Raw genomic sequence first — 19,712 nt, 5'->3', positions numbered from 1 at the left:
TTACAATATGGGTTGCTTGTTGCCTTAATGTTGCTAGGTTAATGAGCGTTTTCAAGTCCAACTATAGTGGGTGTTTCAGAGGTGTACAAAAAATATTTTATCAGTCCAGTTTAACCTGCAGGATTTTCTGAAGGCTGTTAGATTTTCATGTTTTGTTGGTGGAAATAAATTCATGATGAGTGAAAACAAGTTCATAGTGCCTTTCGTTAAACAGCCAAGAATTATGGCTGTCACAGATGACGAGCTGAAAGAGACTGAAAATTGCTAACTCTCAGAGAAAATGATTCTGTCAGCTTGAAGTGCTTGTCAGGAGAGACTGTGAGACTATGAGGGTAAACAAACTACACAAATTTGAGCTTTATGTATTAACATGTTTCATGTTTACCCTACGAGAGAAAAAGCCATCTTCTCCTTGGTTGAATGATATCTCAGCAAAGGTTTCCCAACAAGATAAGTCTGAAAGTGTTTTCTATCCTCAAAAATCTTCAAAGTCTTCTCCAACCCATGAGCCAAGTGAACCTTTTCACATGACTTTAAATGATGCATGGCTCTCTTCAAACTCTACATTTTGTACAAACTGTACATTTTGTACATTTTGTACAGTTTGAAGAGAACCCACACCGCATCAGGTTTAGACACCCATCCACTGATTCAGACCAGACCAAATAAACTAAAGGTTTGAAAATGGTCTTAAATGAGAAGGGTACAGTGGACCGCCACTGATTGATGTTTAGCTTCCCATAGTCTAACAATGCTTACCTTTGATGAAATTAGTGGAACCACTAGATCAACAGACTAACAGGTCAGTTTCGTACAGTAGTCTTTACATTATGTGTGGTACACAGAGGCTACTGTGTTCACTGCTGGCATGTTATCTTTAATCTGGCATCATAGGGAGAAGCCTTCTCAAGAGCAAACAGCAGCTCTTGATGCTTCACACCCTGAGGTTACATTAAGCTGCTTTAATGCACTGAGAGGACAGAGTGCAGAACAGGAAAGGAGAGGGACAGAGAAGGGGTGGGGGGGAGTGCATCCTAAGAGGCACCAAAAAAGTAAAGCAAGACCCCGGAGATGGAGGTGCCCTGGACTGCTCAGAATAGGTGAGGGGGCAGATTATTGCTGATTCAGCTCAAGTAGAAACAGGTCAAACAGTGTTGTACTCACTGACCCAGATATGCTTGGGCGTCTTTAGATTATACTGTACAGACAAAGCCATTAGCAATGATATGAGGCAAATCTGTGCTGGGACGTCTCTATGGATTTCCCTCGTGTATGGTGTGTTTCATGTAATCTGACAAAAATATTTGTCCAATATTTTTATCAACTGTAGCATGCTTAAGTTAGTAATTTCCTCCACTTTTCTTTGTTGAAACACAAAAACAGATTAGTTAATAAATTATGTCAGCAGACAGTGTTGTGATAAAATGTTAAAAGCTACCTTTGAACAAACTCCCTGTGGTGTACAAAAGCAAATACAAGGAGTTTACAATATTAAACAACTCAACAATACCACAAACTACAGCTTTAAAAATAACCAGCGAAACAACAAATCTGACAAAGCCTCTACACAAAATTACAGGCTTTTGTACAGGATTACATTATGCCATGGGTTGGATCTAAAAATCTCTTTATGTTCTCACCTATTACAGTGTGCTTAGTCAGTAATGGACCGGAGCGTTCTACAGCTATCTTGTGTTATGATCCAATATGTGTCAGCTGCAGCCTTCCCTCAGTTATAATGCTGTGATAATGCAATGCCATAAAATTTCCCCCCAGTGTTATTTAATTTCTCTAATCAAAAAGTTAAAAAAAAACATTCTTCTAAAGGTCCTGATTCACTTGATGAAATATTCATGTAATATTTTCCTTTAATCATCTGCACCAAAACAATAACACAAAAACTGGCCCATGAAGAAACATGACTCATTTGCACATTTTCTAATGAATATAATTATTGTTTCATAATGGGATTTGGAGACGGGGAGAAAAAATATTTAGCAGTCCATCAAAACAGTGAGGATGTTCTGTTGTTTTGTCTTTGTTTCAGAGTGTTGCCAGAAACAATTACCAAGTCATTTCAGGGAAAGATGAGCATTCAGAGAATCTAGTAATGAATCTGGTAGACTTTGAGAAGTCAAGTGCTGAAAGATGAGATGGGCAAAATAAAAGATCTAGCAACACGGTTCTCCATCTTCATACAAAGTGAAAAATCTTACAAGAAAGGGTTTACTGCCTGTGCAAGATATTGGAAACATCTTTCCTCTCCATAAAATAGATGTATCAATTGAAACCAAGTGAAAGCTATGGCCCCCTATTGATTGCACCTATTAAATCCCCTTCAGTCACGGAGACGGCGTGCAGATAAAGAGGGTAATATAGCCTTCAGAAAACTGGAACATAGATTGAACAAAATTGGGGTGGTAGGTTGCAGCTCAATTTCAGCCTGTAGCATATAAAATGCTGCTGAAATATGCAGGGCAGGGTGACAGGAAATGGAAGTAAGGCAGCAGCAAGCTGACCTTTAGAATTCTGAAATACACCAATGAGTCAATCAGTATCATTTCAGGTTCTCAAGAAATGTGACTTCAATGTAAAGTGACCACTCCCAAGTTAGGCAGATATATCTTCCATGGAAGTAAAGCCCTTTAAAGGAATAGTTTTTTATTTTGGGGAATATTCTTATTTGTTTTCTTGCCAAGAAAAGATTGATACCACTCTCATATCTGTATGCTAAATATGAAGCAGGAGCCAGCAGCTGATTAGCCTAGCTTAGTACTAAGATTGGATACAGGTTCAAACCCATAACTTCACTCACTTCATTTCTTACAATTGCAGGGACACCCCAATTTTCTGGTAATATGATGACCTGTATGTATTTGAAAAATTAATTTGCCAGTTGACCAATTCTTACACTTGGCCCCTTTAAATATGAAGTTAAAGCCAGAAGCCTCTTAGCTTAGCTTAGCACAAAGTCTGAAAACAGGAGAAAACACCTAGCTTGGCAACTCTAGGTGTAAAAATAACAAATTGTCAATTTTCATGGGGTTTGGATGCCAGACTATTTCTGTCAACCAGTGACTTCCTGCAATCTCCTTTAGCTGGTGAGATCATGGTGGCAACTTAAGTCCAGAAAGAGCTAGACTAACAGTTTACCCCTGTTTCCTGTCTTTAAAAAGTAGACAAGGTGCTTCTATGCCTGGCACTTAGCAGGCATAGAAGCACCTCGTCCACTTTTTAGGCACTTAGCAGGCATAGAGATGCCTTTTTTTTTATCCATAATCTCATAGTAAGAGTCTTACCAAGCCAGAACTCATCCTCAAGGTTTCCAAAGCCGACCCGATAGTCACTCCACTTCCTGGAAAAGTCTGTCAGGCCATTCTGACGACGCTGGAACACCTGGAAACCAATGTGATGATATGACAAGATCAGAAAAAATGTGAACCAGTTGGCTCGGATTAAAATAGCTGACGTAGCTCAGTGCTGTGATCACAAGGAGGCGCAGTACAAAGAAGTAATTTGACAGTGAGATCCATTTCCAATTTTCTCCCCTACTCGCCTTCTTTTTTTACCCAAATGACACAGTGACCTACATTTGCACATTTGACAAAAAGTACTATTAAAAGAGAAGGTGCTATTTTCACAGTGACTTACAATCCAGCCTCCTTCATCAGTGGTCATGTCACAGTACACCTGCACTCCCTGGCTGGGGTCTCTGTTGATGTAAATGGTGTAGACGCCGCTCAGCGTCTCTCCATTCAGCAGGTGTTGGGCACAATTCTGAGGTGTCGCAAATAGACGACTCCCTGGAGAGGAACAGAGGAGGAGTCGTGACAGGTCAGGATTTTCATGTTTTTTTCCCCCTCCTTGACTATAGTTTGTAGAAATTTAAATGTCTCTATTTTTTAAATAGATTTACAAATTAATATTTTCATCAGTGGATTTAATGAAGTTGCTTGAGCTTCGCTTACAGCAAATTAGACAAAACGTTTTTTGCATCGTTGAGGTAATTTTTTACATTTTAAGGCTTTTAACTTCAGTGTTTAGCCCTCATTCTAACTATTTTCTTTGAGAAATGGCAGCAGACCACGTTTAATTCACTTACTTAATTTAAGTCATGAATGCTGGGCTTTTAGTTGTAATAGAGTTGTTTTGCACTGGTATTTCTACTCTCACTGAAGTGCACAATCTGAATACATCTTCCACCACTGCACAGCTGCCACTACTATGTCCACTGCTCGGTTAAAATGATGGATATTGATATTTAATTTTGGCATGGTCCCATGAATTCCAGGTGATCAGCAGCTTTATGATGTTCCCTAACCCTCATTTGACGGACGTTTCCGACATCTAATTACAGATGGAGGACATTGCAGATTTGAGCTAACGGTTCAGCTCCAGGATTGTAAATTACCAACCTGCAGGTGCAGCCTTATGGGAAGCTTTCCTCACTATACTACAGGGAAGGGAGATGAAAATTGTGCCTGACTTTGGGGATCCATTATTATGGTGGTTGTAATGCAAAATGCAGTGCAAAATGGGGGATCAGAATCACTTTCCAAGTTTAAATCAAAGAATACAAACACATTATGTGTGTGTGTGTGTACTGTACCTGTAGTAAAGGTAGTGGAGACTACAGCACTGGTGTCAAGTCCTCTTGCTGCTTGGAGTTTGACAGTGTACTCTGTAGTCTCAGCCAGTCCTTCCAGCCGAATCCATGTGTCCTCTGCATCCAGGATCAGCTCCTAGAACACACACAAACACACAATGAAATTCATTCACATAACACATACTGTTGGAGAGATGATAAGGAAAATTCCTTCTATAAAAGTAATGATTGAATATGAATTCAGTATAAACCTCTGGGTACAAATATATTTGAATCGTGCTTGTGAGGTTTATAAAGACCTATGGCAACAAAGAAATCCACAAACTGTTGTTGTTAAGGAATCACTTGACAACTTGCTTTTTCTTCCAGTATCTCAATATTCTGAAACTGGCAAGAGAAATAGGTGTGAAAACACACATTAGGTCAGTGTGTTAGTAACTGTTGTCCTACTGCTGAATGCAGAACAGATCTACCTGCTTCTATTTTTATGTGTGAGACGCGAATAAACCTCTTTTTTTTAAAAAAAAAAAAAAAAAAAAAAAAAAAGAGGAACTGCAAAACAAGAAAAGAGAAGGGTGGATGGGCGGGGGCAACTAGGCAGAGAGAACGAGATAAAAGACCCTTATCGGACAGCCAAGCTGAGAAGCTGCTAGGCAATCAGGAAACAAACATTTCTATTTTTGGTGATAAAGTCATGACTGTACAGTGCAGCTACTTCTCCTTTTGTTTTTGACAAATCCTCTTTTATTGAGGGAGTCTTAAGGAGCTAAGGCGTTTGACCGTTTTTTGACATCAGTTTATGACACAAGTTTCTTAGATGAGACATAAATCCACCCGTTTGAACTTGTCTTGGCATGTTGTTTGTGTTTGAGAGTTTGTGTGCATGTGTGTTACAGTTTGGCCTGGATACACATTAAATATGAACAAGTAAAAATGAAATATTCAGCCAGTTTGGGGGGAAAAAAAATATCACATATTTCCAAGCAATGTGTCCGTGTGAATTATGCAGGGAGGCAGCTGGTAAATGGTGTCTCCCTGTCTCAGAGGATCTGACATTTCTCCACTGGGTTTTCAGGGTCAAGATAAGATTTTTATTGCAAGCGAAACTGCCCTGTCTTATCAAGGATAATACATACCTTCATACACTCGCTATCAATTGTGTATGTGTGGTTGAGTGGTCGAGTGGTTGGATGTTTGTGTGGCGGATGCCCGTTTGTCTTTGTGTGTGTATGAGGAGATCTTTATCACTCCAGGCACGTGCATAACCAATGGTGATACATGCATTTACAAACTATTAAGTCAGTGCTAATCAGACGAGAAATTAATCTCACAGCTACTTTGTGTAAATTACAAAAGTCCATTATCTCGGTGAGAGGGGAAGCTGGCTGAACAGCTGTAAGGCTCGCCAACATGGGGTTAGATTACAGCCAAGGCAAAACTACCACAATTTTCTTTTTTTTTTTTTTTTTCAGCCGAGCCAGGCCTCGAGTAGAGACAACTGGAGGAAAATCTCACAAGGAGCACTTGAATCTCTGGCTGCGATAATCGTTTTTGCCCTGAGCATGAGTGGTGACTCATTTGTTGTTGTACGATATGAATTCATGATGTGGAACTTGTTGTTGAGGCACCTCACTGTGGTAAATGAAGGTTTGAATGAAATGTAAAAGAATGTGGACAAAAGTGGTGAAAAGACAAAATAAATGAAATATCCCAAAAGGGTTTGTAAGGTCACTCAGATTTTTATCTTTCTTTCCAAGACAAATGTTGTTCAATGCATGAAAGAGAAATTAGTCTGAGAAGTGTTGTGTGTGATTTTATATGTGTGTGTGTGTAATCACACTGAACTTGACAATAAATAACCTATGTATCAAAGCCAAAATCATAAGTCATAAACAATGTCAAAGTGATTTTGAAATGTATTAATAGTTGTTTTATACCAAAAGGAAGAAAAAAGATCTTTGAAGAAGTATCAAAACTATTCCTTTTCCTCTCAGCCTCTCCCTGTTGCTTAACCCCAACAGGGAAACAAGAGATGAAGTAAACAACGCTAGGCTGGGAACTGTAGCTTACTTGCTACGGACAGACTGTGTGTTGTTAGCAGTGGCACTGAAGAGTCATGACACCAGCATCTAAATAGACCAAAATGACGTTTTTAAGCTATTTTGCTATTTATGTGCTGCAGCTGAAAAGGTTATTAGCTACATAGCCTGCAAAGTGAGGAGAGGACGTCCCAAGCCGATCCTAAGGATAAGTACCAGGGACAATCTGGGGTATAATTTAAAAGTATTATCTTTATCCAGTCATTTTTTTGCTGTACTGTGCTGTGTCCATCTCAGCCTCCCATTGCATCACATTACTCTCCTCACTGTGAATATTTCATTATGAAGTACGTGAGTGACAAAGAGTGGGTGAATGTGAAAAATGATTTGATTGCAACGGTGACTGACTATTCTGACGTTCGGGTTGGCAAAGTGCACTGATGGTCTAAACTAAGATAGTGATGGATCTGTCATCTCTCCTCTCCTATGAGCAACGTGCCGTACACAAAACGCTCAGGTAGCAGCTTCTTATTTTTGGCCAGCACACTGACCAGGACCCTCTCTCCTTTTGGATAAAGAAACTTGTGAAAAATAGGATGCACCCAATTTAGAAGGCTATAGTACCTGCTGTTTCAATGTGTCAGATACATATTTACACCCAATTTTAGAGGACTTGCATTGGGGTTGGGGCCAGAACGTATCTTTAGTTAGCAGTGCACTTTTCCACGGCGGATATTTGGTTGCTGATTCAGCAAGTCAAGACAAAGTTGTGTGTTCATGTCTGTAAGTTAGATAAAGAGACATCAGAAAGAAATCAAATCAGGACTGTTGTTTGAAGGCTGCTGTGTGGCTGTCAGCCAGACTATGTATTAATGACAGAACACACAGAGATGTTACTACTTGGTGCAAATACAGTTGAAAATGAAAAAAAAAAACTGATTGGTTGTATGAGAACAAGTTCTCCATCTGTGTATACAAAGACATGGTACCGTGACTGGTTAATGCAAAGACGGGGTGCCGTCATTAAAAATATAAAATATATAAATGTCCTTTTTGAATGCTGATTTGTACGCCCTAAGTATATGCATTATACAGATATATATAACATAATTTTAAGTTTGACTTATCATGCAAATTTATGCAGAGCCTTAGAAATATATAAAATATATTTGCACAAATGAAGACTGAAGAAAGAAAACAAACACTGACCTGGGAAAAGGACAATAATGCAGAACAGTAAGACTGGTTGAAAGAAATCTTTTTGCTTTGGAAACAAGTAAAATCTTATAAACGGAATCATCTGAAGAGTTAAAGCATTCTTTGTGCATGAGTGACACCCAACGGTCGACCACATAGCAGTGCCACACTTAATAAGGTCAGAGTGGGAGAGAGAGCAAGAGACAAACACGTACACAGAGGAAGTGAGAGAGAGAGAGAGAAAGAGTCAATGGATGAATGAGTTTATTTGTCAACTGCTCCTTTATAAGCTCATGCCTCTACAGTGGACATTGAAGGGGACAGGCTGCATTCCGTATGTGTGTGTTAGACACATAATTGGTAATAAAAGGGAGTATTTTGCACAGCATTATGGGAAATGGTCCCAGTCAATTTGTTAACAGGCGTGGTGCGTTCCACACAGATCTTACTAATGTGCTTTATTATCATTACTCAGCCACATCAAAAAGTTTAATCAAAATAAACAATGTCTCTACTGAGGCACATTAAAGTAATATCTCTATTGGACAGGCAATTTCACTGTGTAGTTCCCTTGTGTGTGAATCAATCTGTGTGTGTGTATTTGTCTCTGAACAGTCACATGTGCCACATCAAGGGATTACAAGATTAAAAGATACAATTTTGACATAATTGTCATAAAAGTGTGATTCTGCAATAATTTCTCTTCTTGAACCTTGTTGAAGTCTAGTATAATTAGCTAATGAAACTGGGAACATTTTCTACTTTACAGAAGTTTCAGTATGTTCCACAGGACCTGCAGAATTAGGATTCTATTTTCAGGTGAACGGATTAACAAAAGTACAGTTTATCTCCCTGACACGTTTGCAGCTGTAGCATGGATAGTCAACAGGATTTCCAGAACCAGTAGATACAAAAACACACTTTGGCTGCAGTTCAGATGTTAACGTACGTGGAATTGCAGTCTATATAATGTCAAAAGTGTGTATATCTGTAGTATGTATGTGTGTGAGATCCAGAGTTGTGACGTGACAGCTGTGTGTGCTACATACTTTGCGGCTGCCGTCGGTAGACTTGTAGGTGAGCATGTAGTTGTCAATTTCTGCGATTGGCGGCTGCCAGGAGATCAGCGCACTGCGGTGATTCACTTCACTGGCTGTCAGGTTCAGGGGTGCGTCCATGGCTGCAGGAAAGCAAAAAAAGGAACATCTTTTACACTTAGTTTTGTTGGATGGAAAACAAGGGATGGCCTTTTAGGTAATGATAAGAAGACTTTTGATGGAGAAACATGCATTTGCATTGTTTTGTTTTTAGTATTTTTTCTACATATCTACAATTGTGTGGTACATTTTCAGCTGTACTCAGCAGAGCAAGATAACTACTTTTGACATGAAGAAAACTGCAGGAGAAAAATTTCACACTGTTACGGCGTTTATTTTGTATGTAGCTCTCCTTTGCTTGAGTGGCTTGTACAGAACTGCCTGGTGCGGCTGAGCAAATACAGTGTTTTTCCCTTTTAGGTAGGGGTCTGTATTCCTCTTTACACTTCACATTGCCAAAAAAAAAAAAAAAAAAAAAAAAATCACACTTGGACAAAATAACACATATTTCTCTATATATAATGACATTTTAAAGTGTTAAGTTACTGCTGATGTAATTAGGCAGAAACTGTTAAGTTAATTGGAATATTTAAGTGTTCACAATTTCATGTCTCAAAGGTTGAATTTATAATTGATAGCTGAGCAGAAACAGTGAAAGTGTAAAAAAAAAAAGGCAACTAAGTAATTTGTGCTTTGCATTCCTCACATTAGGTCATAACAGTCAAGGCTCTGTCGTCAGACTCAGGACTTCAGGACCTCAGGACTCTGACCTACAGTGGAGCCAAGGGCCACTGTCACTGTGAGAGAATCCTCACTATATAAAAAACAGTCAGTGCTTCACTTCATTAATCACCTTTATTCTTAAAGAAAAGCTTTAAATACCATGAAGGACACCAGTTCACACATTTTCATTTCAGCCATCTGACAAGTGCTAATGAGCTTAATGGTACACACACACACTTGCATGACTTATGCCCAGCACAATTATAACTAGTATACTTTAATAAATTGTATCAGCAGCATTGCTAATTTCTTCTTTTTATTCTCTTTTAAAGATACTGTAGTGTTTTATTGTATTATTTATTATCTTTCAAATTAAGAACATGCAGGACTATTTTATTGAATAAATTCTCAAAGAATTTTTACACAACAAGAAACTGAGCTGAACTCAAGGTCTGGTGTCCTGCAGGCTTTTGATCATCCAATAATTAATGAAGTCAAGCTGTGGCTGACTCACTATCATGAAAGAAGTACCAGGCAATACGATCATCAGCAGCAAAATAATCAGAATGACTGCTGGGAGTGACATTTGGGACCTAAAGCCATAACTGAAAACCTTGAAATGTCCATAACTGACCCATAGTTGATCTGCAGGGTGGTAAACTTAACAGTCTTTTTTTGCAAACTCACACTACCAACATACACTTGTATGAAGCTGACTGGCCAGTTTGTAGCAAAGCAACCGAAAAGAACTGCAGTTTTTGTTATGAGCTGAATAGCTTTATGTCCTGCCATGGGCAGATTTTCTCTCTCTAGACAGACCAGCAGTAGATGACACAAAAAAGCAATGACCCAACAAAACCTCAACAAGAAGATGTTATGCTGGTACTGCTGAAGGCCATCTTGAAAAGATTTCTTTATTTTGATTTTTTTTTTTCCTCCTGCCACTTTGAACCATAAGTTCGGGGATTCCAGTCTTGATCAAAATTCAAAGCATAAGGCTGAAACATTTTTCTTAGTGTTAACAAATCTAAACACAGGACCATGTCCATGATAATGTGCTCATTCAGCTCTCAACTGTTCCTTTGTATTTTAAAAAGAATTTTTAGCCTTAATTTCATAGTTCAGTATAGAGAGACTGGAAATTCAGAGGGGAAACAGTGTCTCCCCTAGTGCTTTTGGGGTATCAACTTAACCCCCCTAAGACATGCACACATGCCAGACTTGTCCTAAATGAAAAAAACAAACAAACAAACAAAAAAACTTTCCTAACTAACCTAACATGAAACAAAAAACGAAAAATACTCATTCTAAATATTACTGTCGGATGAGAGGTTACCTTCTCTACATTCAAAGCCATTAAAAGAAAAGATAAGAAAGGATGAAATGTGGGAAAAGGAATCAAGGGTTACAATGATACATGTAAATGTAATCAATGAGGTAGGTAAAATCTCTACATTAGTAATCCTAAATTCCCACAGGACTCCATGAATACAGCGAGACATTTCTCCATGTTTAGTCACAGTGTGTCACAGCCTCAAAAGCATTCAGGCCCTTGATCAGCGAGCCCACCCAAGTTTTACCGCACATTACATCACACCATCCAGTTATATTCTTAGTCCCCGCACAGCTTTAAACAAGGCCTGATTATAATGCTTTTGTTGGTGCTTTAACCACATCACAAGGAGACTCACCTCAATTTCACCACCTTATATCATCCTTTTTGAGTCAATATCTGATCTCCTGACAAAGTAACAGCAGAGGCACTGACACGCAATAAAGTCATTTTAGTGCATGATAGAAAATAGATGACCTTCTATTCGGAAAAAATCGGTTTCCTTGTGTTACATCATGACTCTGGGGCACATAGCGAGCCAGTCACCCAACAGCCCTGGGTGTAAGGGGAGGCAGGGGTGCTGAAACAAATGAAGCACTGCACTTTGCGTGCTGTGCAATCCAACGTCACCGCTGTAAATATGCGATAAAGACATCCACTGCAGGGCTGTCGCTTTCTCAGATTCCTGCTGTCTGATTTCCTGGCTTTTGATTCTCACTTTTTTGTCCTCTTCCATTCTTCCCTGTGTAGCGAAACTAACACAGACTCTTACAAACAGCTTGAATGTTTAACTTTTCCTGAGGACTTTAGGGGTCAAAGTGTTAAACTTTTAGCTCAACGTCTGATCCTAAATTGAATCCACAAAAACACTAACTGCCTGTGTTCACTTCTTGTACATATGGAAGGATCAATGACGGCTCTGTAATTAACAGCACGAGCCCGCTTTGATAACCTCCTGAAAGATGCGGGGTGCCTTCTCTCAGAGACAATGACAGGTAGATGCACATTATGTGACGGGGGAACTAGGAGAGGACAGAAAGGAGAGGAGTAAAAGAGTGTTTAAGTGTAGCAGGCTGAATAGCGCGCTTTGAGATAAAAGCAGCATACTGCAGATTGCGCTGAAGTCCCTGGTGATGCGCCAATCTCCTCCCCTGCACCTTCTCGTCTTTATTGACCTCCTGTGCATCTCGATTCTGTTTTTTTCTCTCCTCCTCCTTTGTCTGCTTCCTCCTGTTCCCCACAATCAACCCGGGGTCTTCCACTCCCTCTCTTTCATCCTTATCTCCATGTATGCTTGTGTTTCTCCCTGCCGCTCCTCTTGTCTCCTCATTCTTTGTCCACCTCCTCCCTCCCTCCTTATCTGACAGGCTGCCATTCTAACTTAATGTGCCAGAAAGTGAATAGAATTTATCTTTTGGTTTTGTCATCCTCTCATTTTGATGAACACTGGTGCTGTGTTATGTGTGTGTAGGGGATGGATGAGAGGGGACAGAGGCGGGGGGGGTGTTAAATTCGTAGAAATGGAGGGGCCCCTCCAACCCTCATTTTACCCGTCTCTATTCTCCCACTCTCCTCATTCACCAATTAAATCTGTCTCCTTGTCCTTTTCTCTCTTGCACTCTCCCTCCAATTAAACCCTTCCATGGAGTGCACCCGAGCAGGTGAGCAGGTTTCGACTCAGCTCCCGGCAGCTCTGACAGTCTATCTTCAGATGCTGAGGTTTGAACAGTGGGATTGAGATGAATAAGTTTGGCTACACCTAATGTCTCATTAACACAGTGTAAACAATGCAAGAGGAAATAAAAAAAAAATACCACAAACAGAGAAGCAGATGGGAAGGGCAGCATGGGTAGCAGCAATTTGTTGTATGAAGGCGAGAGGGAGGAAGTTTTTCTTTTGGAGTGGATATCGCATCTCTGTGCTGATTTGTAAGTGAATAATTCTGTCTGAATGATGTATAGGTAACTCCTTTGTAGTCCACAAATTTAATCACAGGCTGCTTGGATGGATCTCACAGATGGAATGATAGGGTTCAAACAAACACATCAAAAGAGTCCGACAAGCCATCACATTTCTAAGTTCCATTTGAGGGCACTTCACTTCACCATGGTTCAGCTTCAGAGAACAAGTTTGCCTTTTTTTTTTTTTTTTTCAAATGACACTACAGAGTTTTTGGGGCTGACTAGTTGTCTGAGAATTTGGCAACCACTTTTCATACACAGGCACCTGTTTCATTCATTCATTCATATATATACCTCTACCTATACCTGTTCAGGGAACGCTGTATCAGAGAGTGGCATGTCAGGACAACTCAATATGCCATGAAGCAGTTTCAGTTCTGAGTATTTTAACATAAAACAATTAATGGCACAGATTTTATGGGGACACCAGTTCTTCAAAGTACATTAAACTGTCAAAAAAGCCTCAAGTGCCTGAAGAATGAAGATCGTGTTTCTGTAATAGCAGCACTCTCAGCACTTGGTGAACAACTATCAGCCAGAGCTCAATGAAGCTGCCCGCAGCAAGGATCTCTGCTGCTTCAAAAACTTGCCAAGCACTTCTCAGCAAGAGGGCTCAGACACATCTGAGGGGAAAAAGTCCCGGTGCTGCAGCCTACAGGCTTACAGAGACACCCGTAGAAAAATCCCTTATTTTCCCCAGCCCTATAGCTTAAATATCAGCCTTTGGGGAGCCAAGCTGTCTTACTCTGTGTTGAACTCTCGAGGCATGGAGGCCAGACAACAAAACAACTCTCAGCTGTGGTTAAGAGGCTTGGGAATCAACAAAGAAACCCCAACCCCCACCCCACCCCTCGTAAAAATAAATAAATAAATTTCAGCCACATTTTGATATGAGCCAGCCTAATATGCTTTTTCCTCTCTCCTACCTCACTCTGTGCTGTGTTCTGCGTGCATCCCTCCCTAAAAGTCAAAACATGACAGCAAAAACTTTCACTGACCCGTCACCCCCGGTGCCTCATGCCCTTGGTGCTGTGCCACACATGGACCAGAAAAACTGCGCTTACATTTAACAATTTCTTCCCAGGTGTCATCTTTTAGTAACAGCAACGAAGCGTTACAGAGGAAGAAATGCAGAGAGTAGAAAATTGTACACAAACGCATATGACGCATATGAGTTACTGCCTTGTGATAAAGTTGATCTGTGTTCAAAACAATAAGAGTGGGTAAGAGTGGCTGTGTTGTTGTATGTTTTGTTATTTAGGATCACTTATTCTCTACAATGGTTTTGTTTTTCAGGCAGTTATTTCCAAACCCACCATCAATCTTAACAACACCAGACTACTGGGAGAGATGAAAAGCTCATTCATTTAAGTCTTAACCTCCCCTCCCCTGACATCTTATTCTTTATAAATGTAACAATAAAGTCTTAATATTCCCCATCCATTCACTATTTATGCCAATTGGTAATGAACATTTATCAGTTATCATACATCGTTTTTGTAATTTTCCATCAGGTCTCTGTAGCTGTTGCCTTGAGTTTGATCACCGTCTGAGCGCTACAAGATATAGGACCAACACTGGTCTTGTGGAGCCAGGAGGAGTATTTCCTCTCTCACAGCCAAGATGGGTCAAAGCCTGTCTGTCTATGTCTGTCAATGGGTGCAGCTGTAGCAGCAGGAGAGCTGCTAGTGCTCTGGCCAGGACTACCTTCTCTGCCATCTGCAGCACAGCTTCTAGCATCCTCAAATCTGTCATCAGATTGCGTGCATTTCCGAAATGCTGAGATTTTGGCCTGACAGACATTTTGGGGTCAACGTCGGTCCATCTTTGGTTTTAAAGTGATTTATAACACTTGTTGGAGAGCTTCTATTGCACTTAATGTAACGAGTTGTCAAGCTGTCTCTGCTTCGCTCCGTGCGTGTTGGGGGGGGGGGGGGGCCAAGAGGCTACAACTTTCACACATAAATAAAATATTTCTTTTTAAAAAAAAATTTAAATTTTATTTCTCATTTGGTTTCTTGGGGTGGGGGGGCGTATGAATTAACTCTTAGCTTGACAGACTTAGGGAGCAAACTGAAAGTCAAAGAGCGAGTTTTACAGCAGCAGACAGAAACAGAGCAGAAGACATGGGGTAATGAATGGTGACAAGGTAACAGTCAGGATAGTTCCCCAAACCAATCAATAGTCTCATCCTCTCTCACAGCCCATTCCCAATGTGACATCTCCACCCAAGTGGAACAGCCTGAGAAAACAAGCTGTGTGAGCGCCAATGTACGAGGCTTTAAAATTTCAATTAGGAAGTTACATTAACATCAGTGGGAGCTCCCTCTGAAGTTGAGATTTGCCTAAGGCGCCCCCTGGTGAGACATGTTAACATTAGTCTTACAAAGGGAAGACTTAGGTTTGTGTTTCTTAGTGCTCGTGTACCTACATGAGCCTTTTTTAATATAAATGACTCTCAAAAACAGTGTTCATAAATTTGATATTACAAGACTGACAAGTGTGGCACTTGATTAAACTCAGATTATCCTTCATTGTTGTTCTATTGAATTTAGTGTCTCAGGGAAATGAGGTCAAACTTAAGAGCATCAATCTTTTTTGAGGGCCCTACTCAGGGACAACATAAAAATATATAGTAGAAAAGAAGAAGAAGAATACTGTAAAGGCCAAGATACAAGAGCTGGGTCACAAATGCATCAAAGCTTCAGCAATTCAGCTGTATGTTCTGTAACTGCAGGGGATTTAAAAATACATATATATTGGTATTAGTCTGAATAGAGCAGCAGATGTCTTTCTTCCTGAATGGAGGGAAAATAGATGAATGGATTGGAGCATCTACTTGTCCTCCAAGTAGTGTCTATGTGTCTTCTGCCACATTTATTTCAAAATAGAATTTCAAAATTAAATTTAGTCTATTCCATTCAGAGGAGAGCAACAAAGACAAGCACCCAACTGCTTGATTGATTCAGTTCAACACAAAACAAAATCCTTGTCCCCTTTTGCTCTCTCCATAGTGTTTCTTATGAGGGAGTCTAACCAGGGTGGAAATACAGGCTTCTTTTTTTTTTTTTTTGGGTTGTTGTTCTCTTGAGAAGCTCAGGTACATGACGCACTAGGCAAAGCATCTGTTTCCAAATTAGAATCACCTTAAACTGCCAAGAACATTTGTTTATGTATGAGTTACTATATGTACGTGTAGCATTGACATGGTTGCAGGTACACCTAATTTTCCCGAGCCCCATTTATGTTTTGAAGTCTGCAGCCCTGCTCTCATACATTGTCAGAGTTTGTTTCTGTTTCGAGCAGTTCGTCTCTGCTGCAGTGCAGGACAGGTAGCTCTCATACTCCCTGGGGGATATGAACTCCTCTGCTGACTGAAAAGTTTTTTTCCCCCCCTGCAAGAACTCTAGAAAAAACAAAGTTTATGGAGCTGCAACTCAGCTAAACTGGAGCAATCCCTTCACCTTAAACTTTCCTCTCAATGGAGCTGCTGATAAAGGTGAATATAATCAGAGAGGTGGGTCACCTGGAGGTGAAGCAGGCAAAAGTTATACAGAGGTCACAAGTTTAATCTCATGACAGCTTGTGTCCTTGACCACGTCAAAGTGTCTGGCAAGATACTGTGACAAATGTGACACAGCAAGTGTTACACTGTGATAAAGGATAAAAGAGCTTAAATTATTCAGTGTGCAGAAAAAAAAACCTAAAATATATCTGCGTGGTTCTGCCAAATGACCCATAATACTACTATCTCCTCCTGATATTGTTTCTTACATCTAAAACTAGGTAATAAACAATATAAACACATATCATTGCTCATCAACAGTGATGTGGCAGTCTTTAAACAGCCCACTTCTCAAAATAGACACAGTGGGGTTGGTTGAATCAGTCAAACAAGCCACATGCTACTGTTTTGGAATCAGAAGCTGATAATTAGATGGAGAGACTGATCACTCTCTCCCTGTAAACTTTTTCATGTTGGCACAGTCCCTGTCTGCCCACCAGTTACGACAACCTTAAATAAGATAACAAGGTCAGTGGTGTGGTGGTGCTTATTTGAAGTCTAGTCTGGCGTTAATCGTGCATGAAACAGCCCCAAGTAGGCAACAGGTTACTAGTCTTGAACAGTATACTATTAACTGAGTCCAAAACCAGTGTCAACCAAAACAGGAAATGCCACAAAGGAATTTTATCACTTGAAACATTAGCATCTAATAAAGCATTCAGAGTGCAAACACTGACAGTCTCAAACACTTGTAATTAGACCCATCCCCTGGAACAAATCTACTGCTAAGGAATTTAAAGCTCAGGGTCATCTGTTCAGCAGAAACAGTAACCTAATTTCTATTGTGACACTGTCTGGGCCCAAGTAGTACTGGAGAAATGATTTGTTGTTATGTCAAGGAAAATAAATTAAAACTGTGACCTAAAGCTATACCAGCCAGGCGTCCTTTGGTGCATTTCCAACCACGCACTGAGTTTGTTTCAGTTCATTTGAGTTAACATATAAACACAGAAACTGAACCAAATCACTTAGCGGATGAGGGTTATTATTCTTTATCCATCAGTGATCTCAACAAATGAGTTACTCGCTGTTCTGCAGCTTCAACCTCCTTGTGTTTTTGTTTCCCTCCTCCTTTCTGCATCTGTCTCTGACAGGCTCATATTAGATAAGACCTGCCTTTTAATGGTTGGCAATCAATCAATAGGAAAAATGTGACCATGACAATATACACAGACTGATATGAGAATTATTGTGCTAAGGTTTTGTGCTACATCACCCACCCCTCATTCACCTGTCCAATTTACAGTGACTTTTCCAGGTTAGTTATGGTGGTGTGGTACATAAACACAGCCTGTATTTTTTTCTTTGTATAACATTTATAAAGTCTGTTTGTGTTACAGCAGTGTAGCCATTGCCCTTGGTCAAGGACAACAACAGGATAATTCCTAATTAACATGCATACTTTTTGGTGTGAATGAAACCAAGCACCCGGCAGAAACCCATGCCAAACACAGTGAGTTAACATTTTAAAATCCACGTTGAGACGCTGCAGTCAGGCCTGGAGGAGCAACCCGCTGTGAGGCAACAGGGATAACTACTGAGTCACCGCACTGCCCACTGTACGCAGACCAGCTGAATAAAAATGAGCACATACGTGTCTGGAGGTTGGTGATGACTGTGCCACTGGTGAGGGGTCCTTTGGTGGCGTAGAGGGCCACAGAGTAGGTGGTGCTTGGCTTAAGGTTGGACAGCTGGTGCTCCTGCTTGTTGCCTTCCACAAGAAAAGTATCAGCTGTCACTGGAAAATAGAAGCAAAATGCACACAAGGTTTTCATGTTTACTACATTTACACCATCCCACACATCCTCTGTTTTCAGTTTTGTCTACACGGATTACATTAAAGCTGTCTGAAAAATGCACTGCAGCATGGAGAAGTGGCTGATTTGAATTTCAAAACCTACACAGTTTAACCACCTTCAAGGTTCTTTTTTCAATTCAGAGAGTTTCTACACTAATTATGCTTTTGGTGAAATATGCTTTTGTAGACTACTCTGCAAAAATAAGGTACACTATAAATGTCTTTTGCACTAAAATATGACCAAATACTCTGTAATATACCTGAAATACAAGACTGAGAAAACACCCTGCAGCACTAATCTTATGTAACTGGATATTCAAAGAATCATTTGATGGTATTTTTATGACAGAGATCTTTGTCTAACCAATTTAATCAGGGTTTGATTACCAATCTGCATTTTCAGCCATAAGAAACTGCCTCGGTATTGACTCTGAAAAAGGTCTGATTGAGAAAATAATTGTGTTACAAGAGCGTAAGACATCGAATTGACGAGGGAAGACATTTAATATAACTGCTCATGTCAACGACTCACTGACAGGATCTTGTTGGGTCAGAGAGTTTTAATTTATAGTAATGATGAGAGCTGTGAAAATTCAGAGTGACAGTGATGCTAGTAAGGATTGAGACAAACCATTTTTTTTTCTATTTTATGTGAAGTTTGAGTGACTGATGGTGGATGACCATGATGGTTTGGATTTTATGTGGGCATTCCTGGATGCCAATAAAAATCAATTTTTGATGCAGGCCAACACTCACTGAAATATGAGGTTTATTGACCTTGGTTTAATACATTGACACTCAAGGGAATTTGCCCACAACTTGCCTTGCAGTTCTGTAAACCCTGGACGGGGCTGGTTTCCAAATATGTGTCCGGCATATAGATACTGTCTCTGTATCTAAGATGATCTGGCTGAGATCCAGTCAGTCAGGGTGTAATTTGCACACCGACTCCAACAGCTGAGTAATACAGATTTCTGCGGATAACTCCAGGCACGGCTTAGTCAGTGGGGTCATGTGCACATAAGAAATAACACTTCCCATAACACTTTCTCCAGCCAATTTATATAAGTCAGAGAGAGAATAATGGTTGAGATCAAGTGTCGTTAAACATTTGACTGCTGAGTTTAAAAAGTATCTTCGCAAAGACTAATGGCTGCCAACATTGGACGATATTTGTTTGAAAAATGTGATTCCTTTGAAACTTTTTATGCTTTCATATTTCAGCTATGTAGCTGTGCATGTCAAATAGCTTTAAACTGTATCTGTGGCTGGCTAACCTACTGTAACTTGGCAGCCATCCACTTAGTTCAGGTGGATATGGCTATCAAGCAGTGAAGGCCTGGCCTGCATCAGAAGCGTATGCTGTCTAACACCTGCAATGTTTGTGCCAAAG

At 40.1% G+C, this 19,712-nt stretch overlaps 1 protein-coding gene across 3 annotated transcripts in view; it reads right to left on the bottom strand.

Moving 5' to 3' along the window:
• Nucleotides 1–19,712, bottom strand: part of tnr (tenascin R (restrictin, janusin)) — a 156,076-nt gene that overhangs the window by 8,347 nt on the left and 128,017 nt on the right. For all 3 annotated transcript variants that reach the window (XM_018676686.1, XM_018676685.1, XM_051070033.1), the window contains 5 exons: nt 18,116–18,259; nt 8,892–9,022; nt 4,610–4,742; nt 3,652–3,803; nt 3,300–3,396 (listed from right to left, as the gene is read on the bottom strand). In XM_018676686.1, coding sequence (XP_018532202.1) covers nt 3,300–3,396; nt 3,652–3,803; nt 4,610–4,742; nt 8,892–9,022; nt 18,116–18,259 — 657 coding nt within the window. The remainder of the gene's footprint in view (nt 1–3,299; nt 3,397–3,651; nt 3,804–4,609; nt 4,743–8,891; nt 9,023–18,115; nt 18,260–19,712) is intronic.

This window comes from Lates calcarifer, linkage group LG4 (genome assembly GCF_001640805.2).
Source record: "Lates calcarifer isolate ASB-BC8 linkage group LG4, TLL_Latcal_v3, whole genome shotgun sequence".
NCBI lineage: Eukaryota > Metazoa > Chordata > Actinopteri > Centropomidae > Lates > Lates calcarifer.
This window is presented reverse-complemented; position numbering and strand designations above follow the sequence as displayed.